Below are 21,612 nucleotides of genomic sequence, written 5' to 3' on the forward strand. Positions count from 1 at the left end.
GCTGTGGATTGGTGGCTCCCAGTCTCACGTAAGCATTGTATTACCTTGCGAAGCGGGTGGAATCCCGCTTCGGTCAATGCAAGCCGCGTGCTTACACCGTTCGCACACCGCGAGACGAGCCACGCGTCCTTCGGCTCGTGCAACGTCTAAATTCGTGACGTCGTTAGCTACTTAGCTGATTAGCTCCCCTCTCAAATGAATAATGAATTAATTTCATGCGATGGTTTTCATTTCCCTTCCCGCTTCTCTCTCCCGAACCATCGAACCCCTGTTCGTTCTCTCCCTCTCCTACTGGCGGCGACGAAGGGCATCACCGCCGACGATGAAGAGCATCACCGGAGACTGTTAACACCGACGACCGGCGGCAAATCTCAGGTATTGATTCTTTCTTTTTTTTCTTTCCTAAATCACTCTCTTCAAAACCAAAAACCCCTGTTCACTCTCTCCCTATCCAACCGGCGATCGACCATTGGCATCACCATCAAAAGGCCTTACTCCCTATTGCTCCACATGTAGTAAATAGGAAATATGGCTTCTTAGTTTCTAAGTTACACTTAAGAATGTCACAAATTTGGGAACATGACTGTTTGTCTCCTACGTGATATGGAATTTATACTACCAGATACAGCATTTATGTACTTGATGTCTGATGTTATATTTTCACAGTTCCATCTTATGATTGAGCTAAAATTTCAAAAGCAAAGGAAAAAAAAGCTCTTGTTGCATGAAATAAATCTTCAAATTATGTAATGTTTTCAACCATGCTACTAAATCTTTTAAGTATTTAAAATGAAAATAAGCTTAGAGAGAAAGAAGTAAGCTTAAATTAAAATTCTAAATGGCTGGCATATCCTTCCAAGTAATTATAATTTTCACTTATGTCCTAATATCTTCTTGTAAAAAGTCAATCAATCAATTACAAAGTACATATAATTGATTACGTATATTTATATACATGTTAGCACAAGCTTAAGTGATGCTACAAGACTATGGAGTTTTCAACTTTAGCACTGAAATGACTAATTCTGCTTCGCACTCAAACTCCATGCCATTGTTTTGTTTCTAAGTTCTAAATACAACCTTCATAATCATTAATCCAACCACCACCACCCCTACCCCCCCCCCCCCCCCCCCCAAAAAAAAATAATAATAATAATAATAATAATAAATAAATAAATCTATATGCTTAAAGCAATCACTAGTTAATTACTCACCCAATAATCCAGGCTCCACCTGTTACAAATGCCACAACTGGCTTTGGCCGATTAGTATTTTTGGGTAAATATAGATCAAGCCTGCCAAAAGAACAACCCCATAAGCTATACACTACAGCACTCTAAGAAACAAAAAGACATGCAAGTAATTCCATCCAATGAATGCCAACAAAACAGAGAAAGGAAACTATATCTGTTTCTTGGTTGATCTCCATAAACTATACTCCTGCGAACCTGACTTGAGAAGAAACAGTAATATCCAACTGTGAATGTCTAAGCAGGTTAGTTATTATTATGCCACAAAAAGTAAAAAAGGCAATAACTATGATCTACACAAAGTCTAATATTTATCAGAGAAATAAATGTAATGATCAGTCACAAATATTAGAAAAGTTGGTGTGAGCAAGCACTAATGCATCAAAAACATTTTGGGCAATTGAGCCTCCCAAAAGCACACCTTGAATAAAACCTGGCATAAGCAGCATAGCATAAGAACTTAGGGCAAGAAATCTTGTGATCCACCTGTAGCTTACCCTGAATAAAAATAAATGATGAGAAAATCTATCAAACAATAATTACAAATGGCAGATCTGAAATTATCAGTTATGGTAACCACTTATCTATTGTCAATAAAAAAAATACTATATTTCATGACTTAATTGTTTTAAGAAATTCAACTTCAGAAGTCGGTGGAGGAATTGAAAAACTGGGCTGTGCAGAAGTGGAGAGTAAGAGGCAGTCTTAGAATCTGAAAATTCCTGACTCAAAACTCCTGTTCATCTTTGTGAACGAAGAAGAAGCCAAGAGAGTTTGGGTGTCGGGGGGCAGGAATGTTGATGACGAACTTCTCCGTTTGGTACCCTGGGAGATGTCACATTAGTGTTGGAAGGGGAGATAAGGAAAGCCCTCTAGGTTCGTATTTATGGCTTCCCACTACATCTTTGGAGCCTCCAAGTGATAGAGAAGATTGGTTATCTCTGCGGAGGTTACATAGAGACTGATAACTCCAAGGATGCCAAAGATACAATTGAGTGGATACAAATCCAAGTGAGATGGCAGGGTCATCCGCCAAGTTCAGTTCAGATAGTGGATGGAGATGTACTGATTTCAGTGACCTTATGGCCAAAAATCCTTCCAAAAAAATCGGGCAAACCAAAAGATTGCTCGGACACAGTGGAAGTTCAATAGGACTGGATTCGAAAAGCTCTGAAGGGGCAAGATTTTTATTCAGAGGTCGGAAGAAAGCTTAAAGGGAAGGATGTTGTGACTGAAGGGAATGATGGAGGGTTGGCCGGAGGGGTGGAGGTTGAGGGTGTAACGGTGGGAAGGGAACACATAGCGGGCGAAGGAACCCGATCGCCCCAGGTGGCGCACAGAGAGAAGAGGTTGACTTGTGGGCTGTTCAAATTTTAAATGAGGACTCTTTAATTGAGAAGGTGGTTTCGAGGTGTGTAGACAATTTAATACAGGTGGTGATGGACGGGAGCAAGCAGGTGGGCCGAAGAATTGTGGAAATTCAAGGGATGTGATTTCTTGTTTGGAAGATCAGACGGAAGTTCTGAGACTACCCTGCGAGACCGTAGTTGCAGATGACTCACATGTTGGTTTCTCTCTAGATTGGTCAAGGGACCCCATGTGTGAACCCCGGGCTTGAGTTATCTTTGAACCAAACTCAACCCAGGTTCATGCTGGTCTAGTAACCCCTGCCCCCGATGCAAACGTGGCACCTTTGTCTCCAGGTGACTCTTCTCTCACTTCCACGGAGGAAGGAAGTACTACATCGGTGGCGGCTCGGGAGGATGCAAGACAACTTGTAGTGATTTCTTTAGTTGGTGACAATATTGGTGAGGGACACACTCAACTAGAGGAGCAAGGAAGAGCGACAACAGGGCCATCAAGCTCCCTTTCTACAAACCTAGGGAGGGCAATGACAGTAAGTGCAGAGGTTCGGGGGGAAGCGGAGTTTTTGGAAGACTTCAATTCAAGCCCCATTGCGATGTTACCAAGTGCTTGGTCCACAATAGGAGAAGCCTCAATTGTAACAGAGCACTTCGAACCCCTTAATGGCAGGACGGGTGCCTTGGTGAACTACAGAGATCAGAACGCGGGACCTTCAACCTGGGTCATCTCAAAGCTGATGGAGTTTGGGACTTTTTTGGGTGTGTCGATGAGAGGAATGGAGGAGATCACGAAGGCATTTCTAATGGAGGTGGAAAGGAGGGTGTTAGAGGAGAAAGGCAAGAAGGGTAGAAGAACAGAGGGGGAACATTTTAGATTGGCGTGGGGTCTTAGTGATGGGGCTAGTTCCACAAGCAGGGACAGAAAGACAGGTAGACGGAGCAGAGTGTGAAAATACCTTTCACCAAAGTTTAGTGTTTAAGTAAAATGAAGATAATCTCATGGAACATTAGAGGCCTCAATTCTGGGCGTAGGAGCATGGTGGCGGGGGCACATATAAAGAAGTGGAAGGCAGACATTCTTTGTTTATAGGAAACCAAAATGGAAGTCTTGGATTCTCAGACAATAAGGAATGTTTAGGGCGAGCGTGATTGTGATTGGTTATGCATGGTTGACATTGGGTGGGATTTTGTTTTATCGTCTGTGTATGGCCTGAATGATTCTGGGCAGAACTCAACTCTGTAAAAGAGGAGTGGGATAAGCCTTGGGTGGTAGGAGGGGACTTCAACACTGTCCGCTTTGTTTATGAGAAAAAGGGAAGTACTAGACCTAACAGGGGCATGAGGGGTTTTGCCGATTTCATGGAAAGATGGGAGCTGATGGATTTACCTCTGGTAGGAGCCAAATATACCTGGACGAACAATCAGGAGGCAGCAACCTTGGTGAAATTGGATCGATTTGTTGTCTCAACTGATTGGGAAGAGAACTTCCCTAACATGATCCAAGAGGAGGCCTTACCTAGACCTGTCTCAGACCATATGCCTATATGTCTGGACTGCAGTGGCTTACAGTTAAAGCCCTCTCCCTTCAGATTCGAGAGTTTTTGGCTTGAAGAGGATGGCTTCGTGGAAAAGTTAAAAAGTTGGTGATCTGAAATATTAGTGGAAGGAACAGCTAGCCACATAGTCAGCAAGAAGCTTAAACTTTTGAAAGAAAAAATTAAATTTTGGAGAAAAGAGAATTTCAAGGAGAGAGAACATAAGAAAAAGAGATGCTTAGAAACAATAGTTGAGTTTGACAGAATTGAGGAGGAGAGGCAACTCACACAGGCTGAGAAGAGAAGGATTGATGCAAAAGTGGAGTTCGATAAAGTCGCTTTCCAAGAAGAGCTGAAATGGAGACAGCGCTCTAAATGTTTATGGCTGAAGGAAGGCGATAACAACACAAAGTTCTTCTTCCACAAAATGGCAAGTGCTAGGAGAAGGGAAGACATTATAAAGAGGCTGGTTGTGAACGAAGAAGTGGTGGAAGAGGAGGTGAAGATCAAATACCACATAGCAGACTTCCATAAAAGGCTATATAAAGAAGAATGGCTCTCTAGGCCCAAATTGGATGGCCTTGACTTCGACAGCTTATCCATAGAGCCAGCTAGTGAGTTGGAAAGGGTGTTTATAGAGGAGGAGGTGTGGGAAGCAATTAAAGAAATGGAAGGGAATAAAGTGCCAGGCCCAGACGGCTTTACCATGGCTTTTTTCAAACATTGTTGGGATTTTCTGAAGTCTGACATTATGAAAGTTATGGAAGATTTTCACGAGTCAGCAACCTTGGAGAGAAGCTTAAACTCAACTTTCATTACTCTATTGCCCAAGAAGAAAAGCGCTGAAGAGCTCAAGGACTACAGGCCAATTAGCTTAATTGGAAGTGTTTACAAGATAATCGCCAAAGTCCTGGCTAGGAGGCTAAAGCCTGTGTTGGGTACTGTAATCTCAGAGAACCAAGGTGCGTTTGTGGCAGGAAGATTTATGGCTGATGGGGTTTTAGTGGCAAACGAGTTGATAGATGCAAGATTGAGAGGTGGAAGGTCCAGTTTACTCTGCAAAGTGGACTTTGAGAAGGCCTATGACCATATCAATTGGCATTTTTTGGACTATACTTTGAAAAGAATGAATTTCAGCTCCAAATGGAGGAGCTGAATGAAGGTTTGCACCAACACCCCTTCGTTCTCTGTATTGGTAAATGGCGTTTCTTGCGGTCGCTTCAAGAGTTCAAGGGAACTGAGGCAGAGAGACCCTCTTTCTCCCATTCTTTTCATTTGTGTGACAAAAGCTCTGAGCAGGCTGATGAAAAGGGCCACTGCAGGGGCGTTTATGGAAGGCTTTACAGTAGGAGAGGAAAGGATAGAGGTATCCTTGCTGCAGTGATGATACTCTCATTTTCTGTGATGCTTCTCTTGATCAGTTGAGCTATGCTATGGCTGTTCTTTGGTGGTTTGAGGTTGTGTCGGGTCTTCACATAAATTTGCACAAGAGTGAGTCGGTTGCGGTGGGGGAGGTGCAGAGCCTTCAAAGCTGGGAAGATTTGTGGGGGTGCAAAACAGGCAGTTTACCCATGAAGTACTTAGGGATGCCACTAGGTACAAATTGCAATTCCAAAGCCATGTGGGATATTATAGTGGAGAAATTTTAACAAGAGGTTGACCTCTTGGAAAGCTAAATACCTTTCTTTTGGAGGTAAAGTCACTTTATTGAAGAGTGTTCTGTCATCCTTTTCTATCTTCTTGCTTTCTTGATACCCAATTCCAGTTGGAATGGCTAATGTAATTGAAAAGAAAATGAGAGATTTTTTATGAAGGTGGTGGAAGGGTGAGAAGAAATATAATTTGGTTAATTAGAAAAAAGGTGTGCAAACCTAAACTTCAAGGGGGTTTGGGCATTCGGAGAGTGAAGGATATGAATACAACTTTGCTGGGAAAGTGGCTTTGGAGGTTCAGTGAGAGCCAAGAAGGTTTGTGGAGAACGGTGCTAATTGCGAAGTATGGACAAGGCCACACAGGATGGGAGCCAGGGATGCCCAATCAGACTTATGGGTGCTCTGTGTGGAAAGGCATAAGGAAAACTTTCAACCCTTTTATGACGGGTATCTGCTTCAAAATTGGCGATGGCCATCGGGTGAAATTCTGGAAAGACTCCTGGTGTGAAGGCAGGCCACTGAAAGAGTCTTTCCCTGCCTTGTATGAGTTGGTAGTGGACAAAGAATCTTGGGTGGTAGACCACTTACAAGTTCAGAATGGGAATGTAGTCTGGACTCAAGAAACCTTAATGACTGGGAGGTGGAGGCAATGGTGGAAATGCTTCACAATTTATACAGCACTCAGGTGGAGATTGGGAGCACTGATAGAAGGATGTGGAAGTGGGATAAATCTGGAAGTTTTACAGTCAAATCCTTCTATAATCGCATGTCCAGATCAGAGGAACAGGCCATTCCAGCAAACATCATTTGGTGCAAAAATGTGCCATAAAAGGTAGCCTTCTTTGTGTGGACCACCTTCCTCAACAGAATCCTAACCAGGGATAACTTAACTAGGAGGGGCATGCCTTTGGAGTCCAATAATTGTGTGTTGTGCGATGGGCATGTCGAACCAGTTAACCACTTGATGTAACACTGTGACTTTGCCCACGAGATCTGGTCAAGGATTTGGAAAATGTTTGAGGTGCAAACCTGCAATCCAGAATCAGTGATGGACTTCTTACAAAGCTGGAGTGTAGCTGGTCTAACCAAAAGGGGGAAGGTAGAATGGAATATCACTCCTGCATCAGTTTTTGGTGTGTTTGGCAAGAGAGAAACTCAAGAATGTTCAAAAACAAGAGCAGCTCAGTTGATTCAGTTTTCTAGAAAATCTTGGGGAAATTGTTTTCCTGGCTGGCTATGAACAAACTTTGTAGGGAAATAAATTTCAATTCCTTTTTTTGTATATGATAATATTTTTGTAAAGTAGAGGGTGGGGGTTTAAGGTCGTAATGGGCATTAGATGTGCATCCCCCCTTTTTTGTATAGCAGCTTGTTATACTTTTTTTGTCTTCTTAATATATTCATACCTTACTTTCTCTCAAAAAAATATATATATATATGTTATTCTCCTCTGGATACAGCTTAGGGACAGCCCTAGCCAATTTATCTGCCATACTCATATGATAATCTAACTTGAATACTAATAAAAACCATAAAAAAGATGTCTTTTGCACTATCAATATGGCAGACATGACTAATTTGAAACAATAAATATCATTATGTATTAAATTCATTCCTTCTCTAAAGAATAAACATTAAATTTTATTACTTGGAGAAAGAAGATAGTACAGAAACAAGGACAACCTTGACTACCATCAATAGAATACAGAGACAATTTAACACAAGTACTTGTTCTTGTATCTTTTTCCTTGGCAATTGTAGTTTCCTAGGTAAATAACTAAATGATATTGAGGCAAGGCAGGTTTAGTGATGGTCCCATAAGATGAGTACATAAAAGCCTAACACACGGTTTTTGCCAGTATCAAGAAACCCCTATCAACCAGCTAGACAAAGTTAAGACACAGTAGACATGATACCTCTACACATAGTTATAGTTCAAAGTTGTTATTTCTGTCACTTTTTGATGTTGTATTGCTTAATAATTAGTTAAAATTTGATGTATGCAACAGGAAATGGATGGTATCCCCTACTCCATGCGGAAGCTGGACTTTGAACTGGATAAAGACATAGGTGGACCAGCAAACCCTTCACTAAGAACCACCTATAATTCAAATGAGGTAAAACCTTCTCTTAACATAAGTGAACCATCCAAACCAAATGATGACTTGCCTACATCTAAAGAAACTGTATGCGTGGATACAAGCATACAAAATAAACTTAAGGAAAAATTAAGTCTCATTCCTGAAAAATGGACCCCGAAGATTGGCATGATATTTCCAACAGTGGAGGAAGCATATGAATTTTATAACACATATGCTGGAAAGGTGGGATTCAGTATTCGGAAAGCAAGTAGGGTATCGTGCAAACGGTCTAACCAAGTAAGATATGGAAAGTTTTGTTGCTCTAGAGAAGGAAAGCGTAATGCAAGTAGGTCTTTGAATGCCAAGATTCATCGCCCAGAAACAAGATGTGGTTGTATGGCATCTATGACGATAAGCCGTGCGAAGGATGGTTATCGTGTCATTGGTTTCAATGAGACTCATAATCATATGATTGCGACCCCTACAAAATCACATATGTTGAGATCACAAAGAAGGGTTAGTGACATACAAAGTTTTCAAGCTAAAATGGCAGATGATGCAGGAATAGCTCCAAAAGCAGTTATGGAGTTAATGACAAGAGAAGCCAATGGTTGTGAAAATATTGGGTTTACTTCTACAGATTTAAAGAATTATTTGCATTCATACCGAACTAGGAATATGGAGAAGGGGGAGGCATGTGGTATTTTGCAATATTTTGAAGATAGGCGATCACAGGATCCATCATTCGTCTATGCAATACAACTTGACCAAGCTGAGCTAGTTACAAATCTGTTTTGGGCAGATGCACAAATGATAGTGGATTATGCTCATTTTGGTGATGTGGTAAGTTTTGACACAACATATAGAATACACAAGGAGAATAGACCACTTGCAGTTTTTGAGGGAGTGAATAATTATATGCAAACAATAATTTTTGGTGCTGCATTATTATATGATGAAACCACAGCTTCATTTGAATGGTTGTTTGAGGTGTTTCTCAAAACAATGGGAGGAAAACAACCGCAAACAATTCTCACTGATGATGATGCAGCTATAGAAAATGCAATTAATTTGGTGCTACCTAAATCACATCATCGGTTATGTGTTTGGTACATGTTCCAGAATGCTGCAAATCACCTTAGCGGTGTATTTGAGGAGTTCAAGTCATTTTCGCAGGATTTTAAAAGTTGTGTATATGATTATGATGATGCTAATGAATTTGAAAATGCATGGAAGAACATGATTAATAAATATAAACTTCAAGAGAATGAATGGTTGCAAAGATTGTACAGTAAAAGGCACAAATGGGCATTAATATTTGGGCGGCAAACATTTTCTGCCAGCATGTGCACAACACAGAGTAGCGAGAGTTTGAATAGCTATCTGAAAAAATATGTCAATATTAAGTATGATCTGCCAAGGTTCGTTCAACACTTTGAGAGGGTGGTTGCTGATAGGAGATATGAGGAGTTAAAAGCTGAATTTGCAGCAACACAAAGCATCCCATTCATGGCAGCAAATATGGCAATTTTAGATTTTGCTTCTCGTGTGTATACACCACCTATTTTTGCCATGTTCCAGAATGAGGTATTGCAACAATTAAATTGTAGGATTGAAGAAGATTGTGTTGTGTCTGAAACAACAATTGAATATACAATTGGCTTGTATGGTGTGAATCGTCGATACAAGGTGACTTTTGATTCAAGAAACAATTCAGTCGGTTGCAGTTGTAAGAACTTCGAGTCTGTTGGAATCTTGTGTAGACATGCTTTGAAAATACTTGATTATAGACGTGTAGAGGTCTTGCCCTCATGCCATGTATTGAGAAGGTGGACTATTAGTGCAAAAAAATCTAAGAGTGAAGCATCACATGGGCATTTGGATCAAGCTACAAAAATGGCAATACACAAGAAAAAGCTATTTCATTTGTTCACCCAAGTAATTAATCAAGCTGCACCTAATGATGATGCTTACAAGATGGCTATGCAAGTAGGAGAAAAGCTTTTGGAAGATGTGTCAAGGTGTATAAAGCAAGCAACTGTTGAGCAATCATCTGTAGCATTTGATGGCATCAAAGTTGTTCATGTAAGTTAGTTTTCTTCTTTCATGGTTCTAATATAATCCCTCAAAATGAAAACATCTCTTCTAATATGTGTTACAGGATTGGCAGCAGAATATTAACACCGTATTCTCACCACTCCATTGGTTCATGTATAATCATCCTGTCTCACTTGTTAATAATCTTCACATACAAGTGGTGTGTGGATTTTTTTTTAATATAGCCATAAAATTATATATTTTCCTTCACATTATTGATTTTTTATGCATAGGCAGAAATGTCGGGAAGAGTATTTAGTGAAACCATATCCACTACATCTCATCCAAGTCAAGTGATAAAAATTTTCTTAGAAACTATATATTCCAATCATTTTTACAAATTTATGCAACACTAATAAACTATAATGTGCACATGCAGGAGTCATCATGGATTGGACCTTATGAAGACCAACAACTAAATAGAGGAGGGGTGTCTTAGGCTAGCATGTTGATTATCATTTACTGAAATAGATATTTTGTAAACTAAGAGGTTTAAACTTTTTGTAGTTGAATTGATAATTCTGATCTACTTTTTTTCTCAAGTAGTTTGGCCTTTGTTGTGGACTCAACTCTCATGGCCACCTGTGGAAAATAATTTTTCTGTTGTTTGCTCTGCCTTAGCTTCCCTTATAAATGTATTATTATGATTGTTATGATAATCTTCTCTGTCAATCTTGTTTGACCAGGATTTTATTGTTGGTGGGTTAACTTGAGCTCTCCGTTCCTGCTTTAAGTCAAGGTTTTTGGCAGCTAAAGTGAAGACATCTTTCAGTTGCTTCCATATATCTGCTAATTCTCTTGCAGACAGCCTTGCAAAATCAGGAGTAGACAGAGCTCAGATTTAAAGGGACATAGCAGTTCTGGTTTGCATAGGTTTATTGTCTCCCCTTTTTAGAGTGGGTCTTGTGCAGCTTTTCTCATCTGTATCCTTTGTATATTTTATTTTCATGGTTGATTATTTAGGCTAACAAAATGTTTTCCTCTTATCACAGCCATTTGATAGGATCAACGAGTTATTGATTTAGCCATACCTCTTTTAAGCTTAACATAATGTAATTTATCTAGGAAGGATGTTCACTAAATTTCCTAATTTTGTTTAGTTCTGATGAACTAGTGGTGAATAATCCAGCAACTGGTTTTTATTGTCAAAGACAATTCCGTCCATAGAAATGTACATACTTAAATCTACAGTGCATATTTATTGAATTAAACTAAGATGCTGAGATGCCCAAGCATAAATAAGGGTTCATGAGGTTGGCTAGCTGATTTGGTCCCTCCTATCATTTTGGTACCTTGATGTTACTAGTATATGGTTCTCAATTCTCATTTACTATGTGTATACCTTCTTTTAACTGTACCTTCAACCAAATTATGTTGACAAGTAAAAAAGGAGAGACAGCAGAATTATTCAGTTGTATGCATTTGCTAGAGTTATGTTTGCCGTTATGACAATACACACACCACACTTGCAATACCTTATACTAAAGCTTTCTCGAAATAAAAAAAAAGGACAATACACAAAAACTCATGGGGGTATATAGAGAATGCTGGTCTGTTAGCTTGTTTGTTCTGTGTTAGTTGAAGAAGCAGAAGGATACATTGCTTTTCTGCTCCAATGCATCATAAAATAATCACTAATATTTCGGCAGGACTTTTCAATGTGAAAGAGGAAGCAGAAGGGTACACTCTTAAAAGTTGTTCTTGTTGCTAAGGCTCCTGGCTCCATTTGTTTCAATGTGAAAGAGGAACAAAACTTTTCACTCTACACATTTCAACAGTTCATCTATATTTTTGCTCCTTTTATTGTGTCTACCATTGTTGTCTTTTTTTGTTTTTTCTGCCACTTTTGCATTGAAACAAATAAAGCCAAGGAGAAAGGGTGAAAGACATGGTACATAAATACTAGGTTCTGTTATGCTAGCTAGTGTCTACCTTCAACATTCTATTGGATTTAAATTGGAAAAAAAGAGCTACCATTTTAGAAAACACATGGTTCCTGATCATAAATACTAGGTTCTTGGACACAATACATTTTTAATACAACCATAAATACTAGGCTAAAAACATATTTGGAAAACACATTTCCCAACTACTAGTTCTTGAACATTTACATCACAAGAAACTCATAAAAATAACAAGCAAAACCCGCATCTTCAACTCTTCAACAAGTAGCTGTTGAGCAGCCCTCAAAGAATCCAATGATTGTACATGTCTATCCAATTCAAATAGTAACCTATCGATCTCTTCAGCATGGGTTTTTACATGTCCTACATTTATTGATGATGTGGCTTCATCTGAAGTAATTGGAGAAAATGCCTATTCAAAATAGTTGAAGAACACTTTGACTTTTCCTGAATACATGTAAAGTTAAGTCAATGCATCTTATAATTTAAAATGTCATTATGTAAAATATACAATTAAAATAGTACTTACCATGGTACTGGGACAGCTATAAAACAACCTTTGTGGGTTCAAATCTGTCTCTAATACATGGATTACACATTTATTTCCACAATCACAAATTCTTGACTTATATTTTAATTTCTTATAAAATGTATTCTGAGATGTCGATTGGGAATTAATTTCTGCACTAATACCATAAAACCCATTATCAAAAACAAGTTTTTTACTTCTTTTTTCCACATCTCAACATGCAACCAAAATTAATTGGGTTTTATCAACAAATTGGCGCACCAAAAACCAGAAGGATTGGACAACCTTAACTTTATGATTCTCTCTCTATATATATATATATGATTTGTATTAATATGTTAATATGAGGAGAGTGAGAGACGCTCAAACTCCATGTATAAAAGATTCTTTACAACTGTATCAAAAAGCTATCCCAATTCCCAAAGCCATACATGAATCTACAGACGAATCAATTAGAACTTCCCATTGTCATATCAACTAAAGTAGTACAAGTTCAAGCAGTTTTTTGGCTGCTTAATCTTTTATCCAGGATCCATTCAACACTCTATCCTGATCCTCCAAACCAGAAAGTTCAAGTTTCACTTAAAGAATATCTAGTTGCATTAAAACAAACAAACAAACTCACTCCCTGATGTCTGAAATTTAGAACAGCAAGCAGTCCATATAGAGAGTAACTAAACATGAAGATAAAAAGTAACAAATAACCAGAATATTAAAATACATAAATCTAAACAACTTAACTTCATTCAGAAGTCGGGAGAGAATCGAGAGATAAATAATACAAGTTTTCTTTTCCTTCTATTCCTATCTTATTCCAAAGAACAACATTAGATGGGAGGAGGGCATAACTCAACATGAAGACTACAATTAAATGGGCTTTACTCAAAGAAAATGACCACAAGATTAACAATGGATATAGTAGAAGTTCAGGACGGTTATCAGTCTTGAACCCTAATGGATTTCAGGGTCGAAAATAAGAAGAAAGGTAAGAGAAAAGAAGAGGAAGAGGGAGGAGAAGAAGTAGAACACAAGAGTTGAAAGGAGGAGCAGAAGCTTAATGTTCTGCTACCGCCACTTTAATTAATATTTATAGGTTATGCTCATTACATGGAAAGGACAGATCTGCCCTTAGTCTTTACATAACAAATAGAGCAAAAAATAAGACTGAAATAAATAACAACTGAAACAACTAAATGACCAATAGCTAACCCTAGACAAACTAGAACATCTTCTACCCTACGAACACAGTGGGACCGTAGCTGTGGGGCCCACATCAGTGTTCTCTACACTCCCCCTCAAGTTGGGAATAAATGTTTATCATTCCCAACTTGGATAGATCTGCCTCTAGCTTCTTCCATGGTACAGCTTTGGTGAGGATATCTGCCAGCTACATGTTGGAGGTGATGTATAGGAGACACACTTCTTGTGATGAGACCCTCTCCCGTACAAAGTGTCGATCAACTTCAATATGTTTAGTCCTGTCATGCTGCATTGGGTTGTGTGCTATATTAATAGCCGCTTGATTATCACAATACAGCATCAGGGGCTTCTCATACTCAATACCCAACTCCTCAAGTAGTGATCTCAGCTAAAGAATTTCAGCCACTCCATTAGCCATTGACCTGTACTCAGCTTCAGCACAGGATCGGGAGACAACACTCTGTTTCTTACTCCTCCAAGAGACCAGGTTACCTCCCACAAGAGCACAATATCCAGAGGTAGACCTTCTGTCATCAACACTCCCAGCCCAATCGGCATCCGTATAGACTTCCACCTTCATGTGGTCATTGTTCTTGAACAGTATACCTCTACCCGGGCATCTCTTCAATTATGCTAGTATTCTTTCTGCTGCTAGAAGGTGCGTGGTTCTAGGAGAATGCATGTACTGACTGACAACACTAACGGCATAACTGATATATGGTCGGGTGAGGCATAGATATAGGAGTTTTCCCACTAACCGCTGGAACATAACCTTGTCTTCAAGCAGCTCCCCACTCTCTGCACTAATCATGTGGTTCTGTTCAATGGGTGTATCTGCAGGTTTGACACCCAGCTTTCCAGTTTCAGCCAAGAGATCTAAAACATATTTCCTCTGAGAGACAAAGATCCCCTGTTTAGATCTAGCAACCTCAATACCCAAAAAATACCGTAGTGTACCCAAATCTTTCACCTCAAACTCTTAATGAAGGAGATATTTGAGGGACTCAATCTCATGGTTGTCATTTCCTATCACCACAATATCATCAACATATACTACAAGTAGTGTTAGTGATGACTCCGCCCTCTTGATGAACAGTGTATGATCTGACTGGGCCTGTACATAACCGAACTTCCCAAGGGCTAGTCTGAATCTATCGAACCAAGCTCTAGGTGATTGCTTCAAACCATACAATGCCTTATTGAGCTGGCAGACCTTCTTACCTGCCTCTGTATCATAGAATCCAGGAGGCAACTGCATGTAAACCTCTTCCTGCAAGTCTCCATTCAGGAAAGCATTCTTAACATCCATTTGGTACAAAGGCCAAGTGTAGCTTACTGCAAGAGATAATAGAACCCGAATGGTGGTCATCTTGGCTACCAGGGCAAATGTCTCCAAGTAATCTATACCATAAGTCTGAGTGAACCCTTTTGCAACTAGCCAAGCTTTGTACCTCTCAATGGAACCATCTGCATTGTGCTTCACAGTAAATACCCACTTGCATCCAACTGGTTTCTTTCCTTTGGGCAAGTCAACTAGCTCCCATGTATTATTTTTCAACAGGGCATCCATTTCAACTTGCATTGCACCTCTCCACTCCAGGACTGATAGGGCTTCTTGCACTGTTCTCGGAATAGGGACATCAGCAACGGAAGTGAGATAGGACCTGTAGGAGGGAGATAGGCGATCAAAGAACAAAAACTGGGAGATGCAGTGGGCTGTAGATGTGGTGCAATGCCATTTTCCTTTACGGAGGGCAATGGGAAAGTCAAGGTCATCTGCAGAGAGTGAGGTAGCAACAATGGAAGGAGTCTCTGTGGGCCCTGGGACTGTAATATCTGGACTTGGAGCCGCAGAAGAGGTTGGAGCTGGCCGGGACTGCTGATGATCGGGAACAACCTGCCTGCATCGCCTGCGGTAAACTCTCAACTCCCGATCCCTCTTACCACCCTCGCTACTGCAGCCCTCATCACCAACTGAAATAGGTAAGGGAACAGCCCGAAAAGTATTAACCCTATCCTCACTGCACTCCCCCTGAAGAAAAGGACCCAAATCTCCACGCTCACTACTCTCCCCCTGAGGAGAGACCCGAGAATAGTAGGGTGTCTCCTCAAAGAAAGTGACATCCATGGATACAAACTTCTTCACTGAGACAGGATCATAGCAGCAATAACCCTTTTGAGTTTGTGCATAACCAAGAAAGATGCATTTGGAGGCCTTGGGTTCGAACTTGGAGTGATGGGGACCAAGAAGCTGAACAAAACAGGTACAACCAAATGTTTTGAGGGGAACAGTGAACAACTCCTCATCTGGGTATAGAAGGGAAAAAGGAGATGACATATCAAGAACCCGGGAAGGAACCCGATTAATAAGATATACCGCCGTGAGGATAGCATCACCCCAGAAGCGAATAGGGACATTGGAGGTAAACATAATGCTTTTAGCCACCTCCAAGATGTGCCTATTCTTCCTTTCTGCAACCCCATTCTGCTAAGGTGTATGAGGGCAAGTGCTCTGGTGAATAACCCCATGAGTAAGAAGGTAAGAAGCCAATGGCTTAGCAAAATATTCCTTTGCATTATCAGATCTAAGAACTTTGATCTTGGCATCAAACTGGGTTAGGATCATTTGGTGAAAGTTTTGGGTCAGGGCAGGCACCTCATCTCGTGAACGCATAAGATAAACCCAAGAAAATCGGGTGTGGTCATCAACAAATAACAAAAAATACCTATACCCACCCATAGAAGGAATGTGATATGGCCCCCAAACATCAATATGCACAATATCAAAAGAACTATTACTCCTTTTATTACTCAATGAATAAGAGTTTCTACAATGTTTAGCAAACTCACAACTTTCACACTTAAACTGAGATGACTCAACAGACTCAAACAAAGTAGGAAACAGACTCTTCAATGACCGAAAAGATAAATGACCCAATCGGTTATGCCAAAGCATAACCTGAGAAACAAGTAACTTCTTATCCACTAACTCTTCTCAACGAGAACTCTCCCCGAGCAGATAGATCACATTCGTCTCCAGGTCCTAAAAAACACATCGGTCAGGAAAGAAAGTTACTGGGCAGTTCAAATGTTTGGTAATACTACTAACGGAAAGGAGGTTAGTATCCAGTTTAGGAACATGCAAGACAGAGGACAAGGATATAGTATCCGACAGTTTGATGTCACCCTTGCCAGAAATAGGGACAAGAGAGCCATCAGCTATAGATACTTTATCCCAACCAGAAGATAAGTAATAAGTAGTAAACAAAGAGGGCAAGCTAGTCACATGGTCGGATGCACCTGAATCTATTACCCAACAAGGTTTAGTAGTACCTGGAGCAGAGGCATGGTAGGCTGAGGCTCGAGTACTTGAGTGTGCAAAGGCCGATGTGGTCGGGGCTGACGATGACTGTGGTAACTGAGCCGAACTGCCAATTTCCTTCTCCAATTGTATTAGAGTAGCCCGAACTGTAGCTAAGGTCTCTAATGGTGTGCCTCTTGTGCCAGATGAGGATGCTGAATCAGTAGTCATAGCCACATGAGCATTACCCTTTTTATTTCTCAACTTTGCCGAGATCAAATGTGGATGTAGCTTCCAACATGTTTCTTTTGTGTGTTTAGGTTTCTTGCAATGCTCACACACCACATCCCTTTTATCTTCCTTCTTTTTGTCCCTCTCTGAATCACCCTCTGTTTTGGGTTTGACAGCTACCAAGGCAGGTGTAAGCGGCTGAGATTGCATCATGACTTTCCTCCTGGTCTCTTCACTATGCACTAAGGAGTATGCCTGAGAGAGGGTCACACTATCTCTGGTCAAAATCTGCTGCCTCACAATATCATATTCTGAATTCAGTCATGCCAGGAACTCAAACACTCTGTTTGTCTCGATGTGCTTTCTATGTATCTGAGCATCTTTGGGACTCTCCCACTCAAAGGTCTCTAAGTGATCAATCTCATGCCACAGGGACTTCAAGGTAGAGAAGTAGACCGACACCGGTTTCTCTCCTTGTTTAAGGGAATTCACCTCACATTTCAATTCATATGCTCTGGCAACATTAAGGGGTTAGGAGCAAGTCTCTTTCATCACATTCCATATCTCCTTGGCTGTCTTTGCCCATAAGTAATTTCGGCTGATATGGGGCTGCATAGAATTACAGAGCCATGTCATAACCAAGTAATTTTCTTGGACCCACTTGGTATACATAGGGTCTCCCTTGGAAGGTTCTGCCACATCTCCCAAGAGATACCCTACTTTGCCCCTTCCCCCAATAGCCATCATGGCTGATTGGGCCCATTCCAAATAGTTTGATCCATCAAACTTTACGGTTGTAATCTGAAAACCTGTCTCAGAACCACCACCATAACTGCTGTTCCCAAAACTGCCTTCTGTCAGATTCTTAAACTCCATTTCGGTCAAGAACCAGAAATCTCAAAATTAGGGTTACTACAGTCAAAACCAGCACTAGGACTACCAACCACAATCACAAAATCAGTATAGAACCAATCTGTACTCACAGTAGATGTGCATGAAACATGTATAAAACTGATCTGAAATCAATAGCCACACACAACAGCAACAGTCCGAACTGTTTTCACCCCTTTAGAAGTGTTCGAAACCCCAAAAGAAAACTGAAAAACAGTTTGAAGAACAATCTGATATGCTGAAGCCAATTTGAGGTTTTAATCAGTCCTAAAAGTTGTACACTCCAGACAGTACCGTACGGATAAGGTTTGTATTAGGGTTAATATGAAACCCTAAAACTGATCAATGTTGAGGAGAACTATTAGGGTTTGCCGCAGGGATAAGATCACAAGGTTCAGTCCAATACTAAGGTTTGCCGCAGGGATAAGATCACAAGGTTCAGTCCAATACTAAGGTTTGCCGCAGGGATAAGACAAAACCCTAGAGTGGTTCGGCCACCCTTGTTGGATAGGTCCAACCTATCTTCTCTGATATTACTTCTCTCAAAAAATAAAAGACTTACAATAGGATGCAGTTCGCTGCCTACCAAGGTTACCCGAACCCTAGCCTTCTCTAATTCTTCCTGATCACCAACTCGTTGCAACTGTGGCACTTCTTCAAAGAGCCGCTAATCCTCTGGAGATCTCCAAGAACCAATCAATGAAATCTGCTTTCTCAGCTTCCAGCCTTAGATGGTTCTTGATGAGGGCAGATTTGGCCCTCCAGTGAAATTGCAACACGTGGCACCTCGTGACAATTAGGCAAACACCCACCAAGTTGGTGTCCCACCCGGGCACCGGTCTGGCTGGCCTGGCGCGACCTACACGCGGCCTACGAGCGGCCCGCGCGCGACCTGGCGCGGCCTGCGCGACCTGACGCGGCCTGCGCGTGACCTAGCGCGGCCTGCGCACGGCTTGCGCGACCTGGCCAGATCATCCTGGCACATGATCCGACCTGGCCGACCTAGCAACCTATAAGACGCCCACCGAGAACCATTAACGGCATACCCCGTGAGCTCGGTAGCTCACCAAGGAGCTCGCCAAGGAGCTCGGTAGCTCACCAAAGAGCTCGCCAAGGAGCTAGGCAGCTCTCCAAGGAGCTCGCCACCAAGGAGCCAGGCAGCTCGGCATAGCTCCCCCGGGCTTCTTGCCACTTGTAGGGTAGCTCGGCACAGAAGAGTAGTTTGGCGTATCGCAGGAAGATCTCCTACCTGACAACCTGGCCCAGACACCGACCCACCGACTGACACAGGCGCCGACCTGGCAACCTGGCCCGAACACAGGCACTGACCTGGAAACCTGGCCCGGACACCGACCCGCCGACTGACACAGGCGTCGACCTGACAACCTGGCCCAGACACCGATCCGCCGACTGACACAGGCGCCGACCTGACAACCTGGCCCAGGCGCCAACCTGGCCGCCTGACACAAGCGCCAGCCTGACAACCTCGAGGAGTTCATCACCGTACCCCGGTTCTGACAGGATATGACGAGTCTTACCGTTTGAAGGCTTTTCACCCACCTAACCCGCGAGGACACCACTATATAAGGACTCCGACCCCCAAAGCCAAAGGGGAGGAAAAAGGAGGGTAACCCCTGCTCTCTAGCTCTCTCGCTCTCTCATTTCTCTCCAAGCTCTCTGTAATCAGAATGCTAACTTAGGCATCAGAGAGTCCCCGCCGGGAAAATACCCCCGGGTCCTCTGATTCAGTTCTCGCAGGTCCCTCAGCTCCCGCTGCCAACAAAGGAGAGGAAATCACCTCACGCGGAGGGTAGTGACGAGTCCACCAGGCAGTTTTCCACCAGGGAGTTCGCCACTAGGCAGTTCACCACCAGGCAGTTCACCACCAGGCAGTTCGCCACCAATGAGTTCGCCACCAGGCAATTCGCCACCAGGCAATTCGCCACCAGGCAATTCGCCACCGGGCAGCTCGCCACCAGGCAGTTCGCCACCAAGTAGCTCTCCACCAGGGAGCTCGCCACCGGGCAATCGCCACCAAGTAGGTCATCACCAAGGCACGTCACCACTGGGTCAAACAACGAGGTACTTAGCCAAAAAATTTATACATCACAAAAAATGGTACATGACCAGAAACGATTACATCAATTGGCACCGTCTGTGGGAACACGCTACAAAAAGCTAAGTTCTCATCCTACAAAAGCTAAGTTCTCATCTTACCAAAGCTAAGTCCTCACTTTTTAGAAATTGAAGCTATCGCTTTATAGTTTACATTTTTTATGAACTCAAAGACTATGCAGGGAGCTAACAGACTAAGTAGCTCTACCAACCTTACTTTCAATTCAGATAATGCCTCATCAATCCTCTTCGCAAGGTCCCCCCTACAAAGATGAGCTCTTCGTGGCTTCCGCGGGAGTTGACGGCCAACAGACTACATAGGCGCCCTTACCGGTCAAGCCTTCCAAGGCTCCCGTGTGAGTTGGCGACCTAAAGTTAGTAGTGTTGCCCCCGAAGGTCGAGCTCCTAGTAGCTTCTTGTAGGAGTGGGTGATCGGCATTACGAAGCTGATGCAGCACAATCATAGCTTGACACCTCACAGGCAAAGCCTACGGGCCACATTACTGCTTAAGACCCGGTCGCCTCTCCGGCACGGGCAAAGTCAAAAAAGAGTAGACTACGAGTCACTCCCAAAGCCTACGGGCCACATTACTGCTTAAGACCCGGTCGCCTCTCCGGCACGGGCAAAGTCAAAAAAAGAGTAGACTACGAGTCACTCCAAAAGCCTACGGGCCACATTACTGCTTAAGACCCGGTCGTCCTCTCCGACACGGGCAAAGTCAAAAAAAGAGTAGACTACGAGTCACTCCCAAAGCCTATGGGCCACATTATTGCTCAAGACCCGGTCGCCTCTTCGACACGGGCAAAGTCAAAAAAGAGTAGACTACGAGTCACTCCCAAAGCCTACGGGCCACATTATTGCTCAAGACCCGGTCGCCTCTCCGGCGCAGGCAAAGTCAAAAAAGAGTAGACTATGAGTAACTCCCAAAGCCTACGGGCCACACTATTGCTAAATATCCAGTCGCTTCCTCTGCAGGAGCAAAATCAGCAAAAGTGAACTATAAGTTGCCCTAGAGCTTAAGGGCTACACTACTGAACTGGCGGATACCCCCTCGCCTTAGTGGCAGCTCGCCACATACAAGCAGCTCCCGAAACCTAAGGAATTGGATCAGCACCTACTAGCTCGTCGACTTACAGGCCAAAAGAAATCTACTCCCTTCGCTGAGTTACTCTCAGCTCGGGAGTGGGGGGCAATTGAAGAGGGCAGATTTGGCCCTCTAGTGAAATTGCGACACGTGGCACCTCGTGACAACTAGGCAAACACCTAGGCAAACAACTTACTAAGTTGGTGTCCCACCCAGGCACCGGTCTGGTTGGCCTGGCGCGACCTGCACGCGGCCTACGGGCGGCCTGCATGCGGCCTGTGTGGCCTGCGCGCGGCCTGCACGCGGCCTGGCGCGGCCCGCGCGACCTAGCGCGGCCTACGCGCGACCTGGCGCGGCCTACGCGACCTGGCCGGATC

At 42.5% G+C, this 21,612-nt stretch overlaps 1 protein-coding gene across 2 annotated transcripts; it reads left to right on the forward strand.

Moving 5' to 3' along the window:
* The first annotated feature begins 182 nt into the window (after window positions 1-182).
* Window positions 183-11,129, forward strand: LOC104587220 (protein FAR1-RELATED SEQUENCE 5-like). Of its 2 annotated transcripts, none has more exons than XM_010244742.3 (3): window positions 183-375; window positions 7,811-9,967; window positions 10,666-11,129. In XM_010244742.3, the coding sequence occupies exons 1-3, from the start codon at window positions 196-198 to the stop codon at window positions 10,690-10,692; spliced, it is 2,364 nt and encodes a 787-aa protein (XP_010243044.2). In that variant the 5' UTR covers window positions 183-195; the 3' UTR covers window positions 10,693-11,129. The 2 variants fall into 2 exon arrangements, with proteins under 2 accessions (XP_010243044.2, XP_088760175.1); XM_088904049.1 differs by having other exon boundaries at window positions 184-375; window positions 10,359-11,129.
* Window positions 11,130-21,612: the final 10,483 nt, after the last annotated feature.

The sequence above is a fragment of the Nelumbo nucifera genome, chromosome 4 (genome assembly GCF_055504915.1).
Source record: "Nelumbo nucifera cultivar China Antique chromosome 4, China Antique-T2T, whole genome shotgun sequence".
NCBI classification, from domain to species: Eukaryota; Viridiplantae; Streptophyta; class Magnoliopsida; order Proteales; family Nelumbonaceae; genus Nelumbo; species Nelumbo nucifera.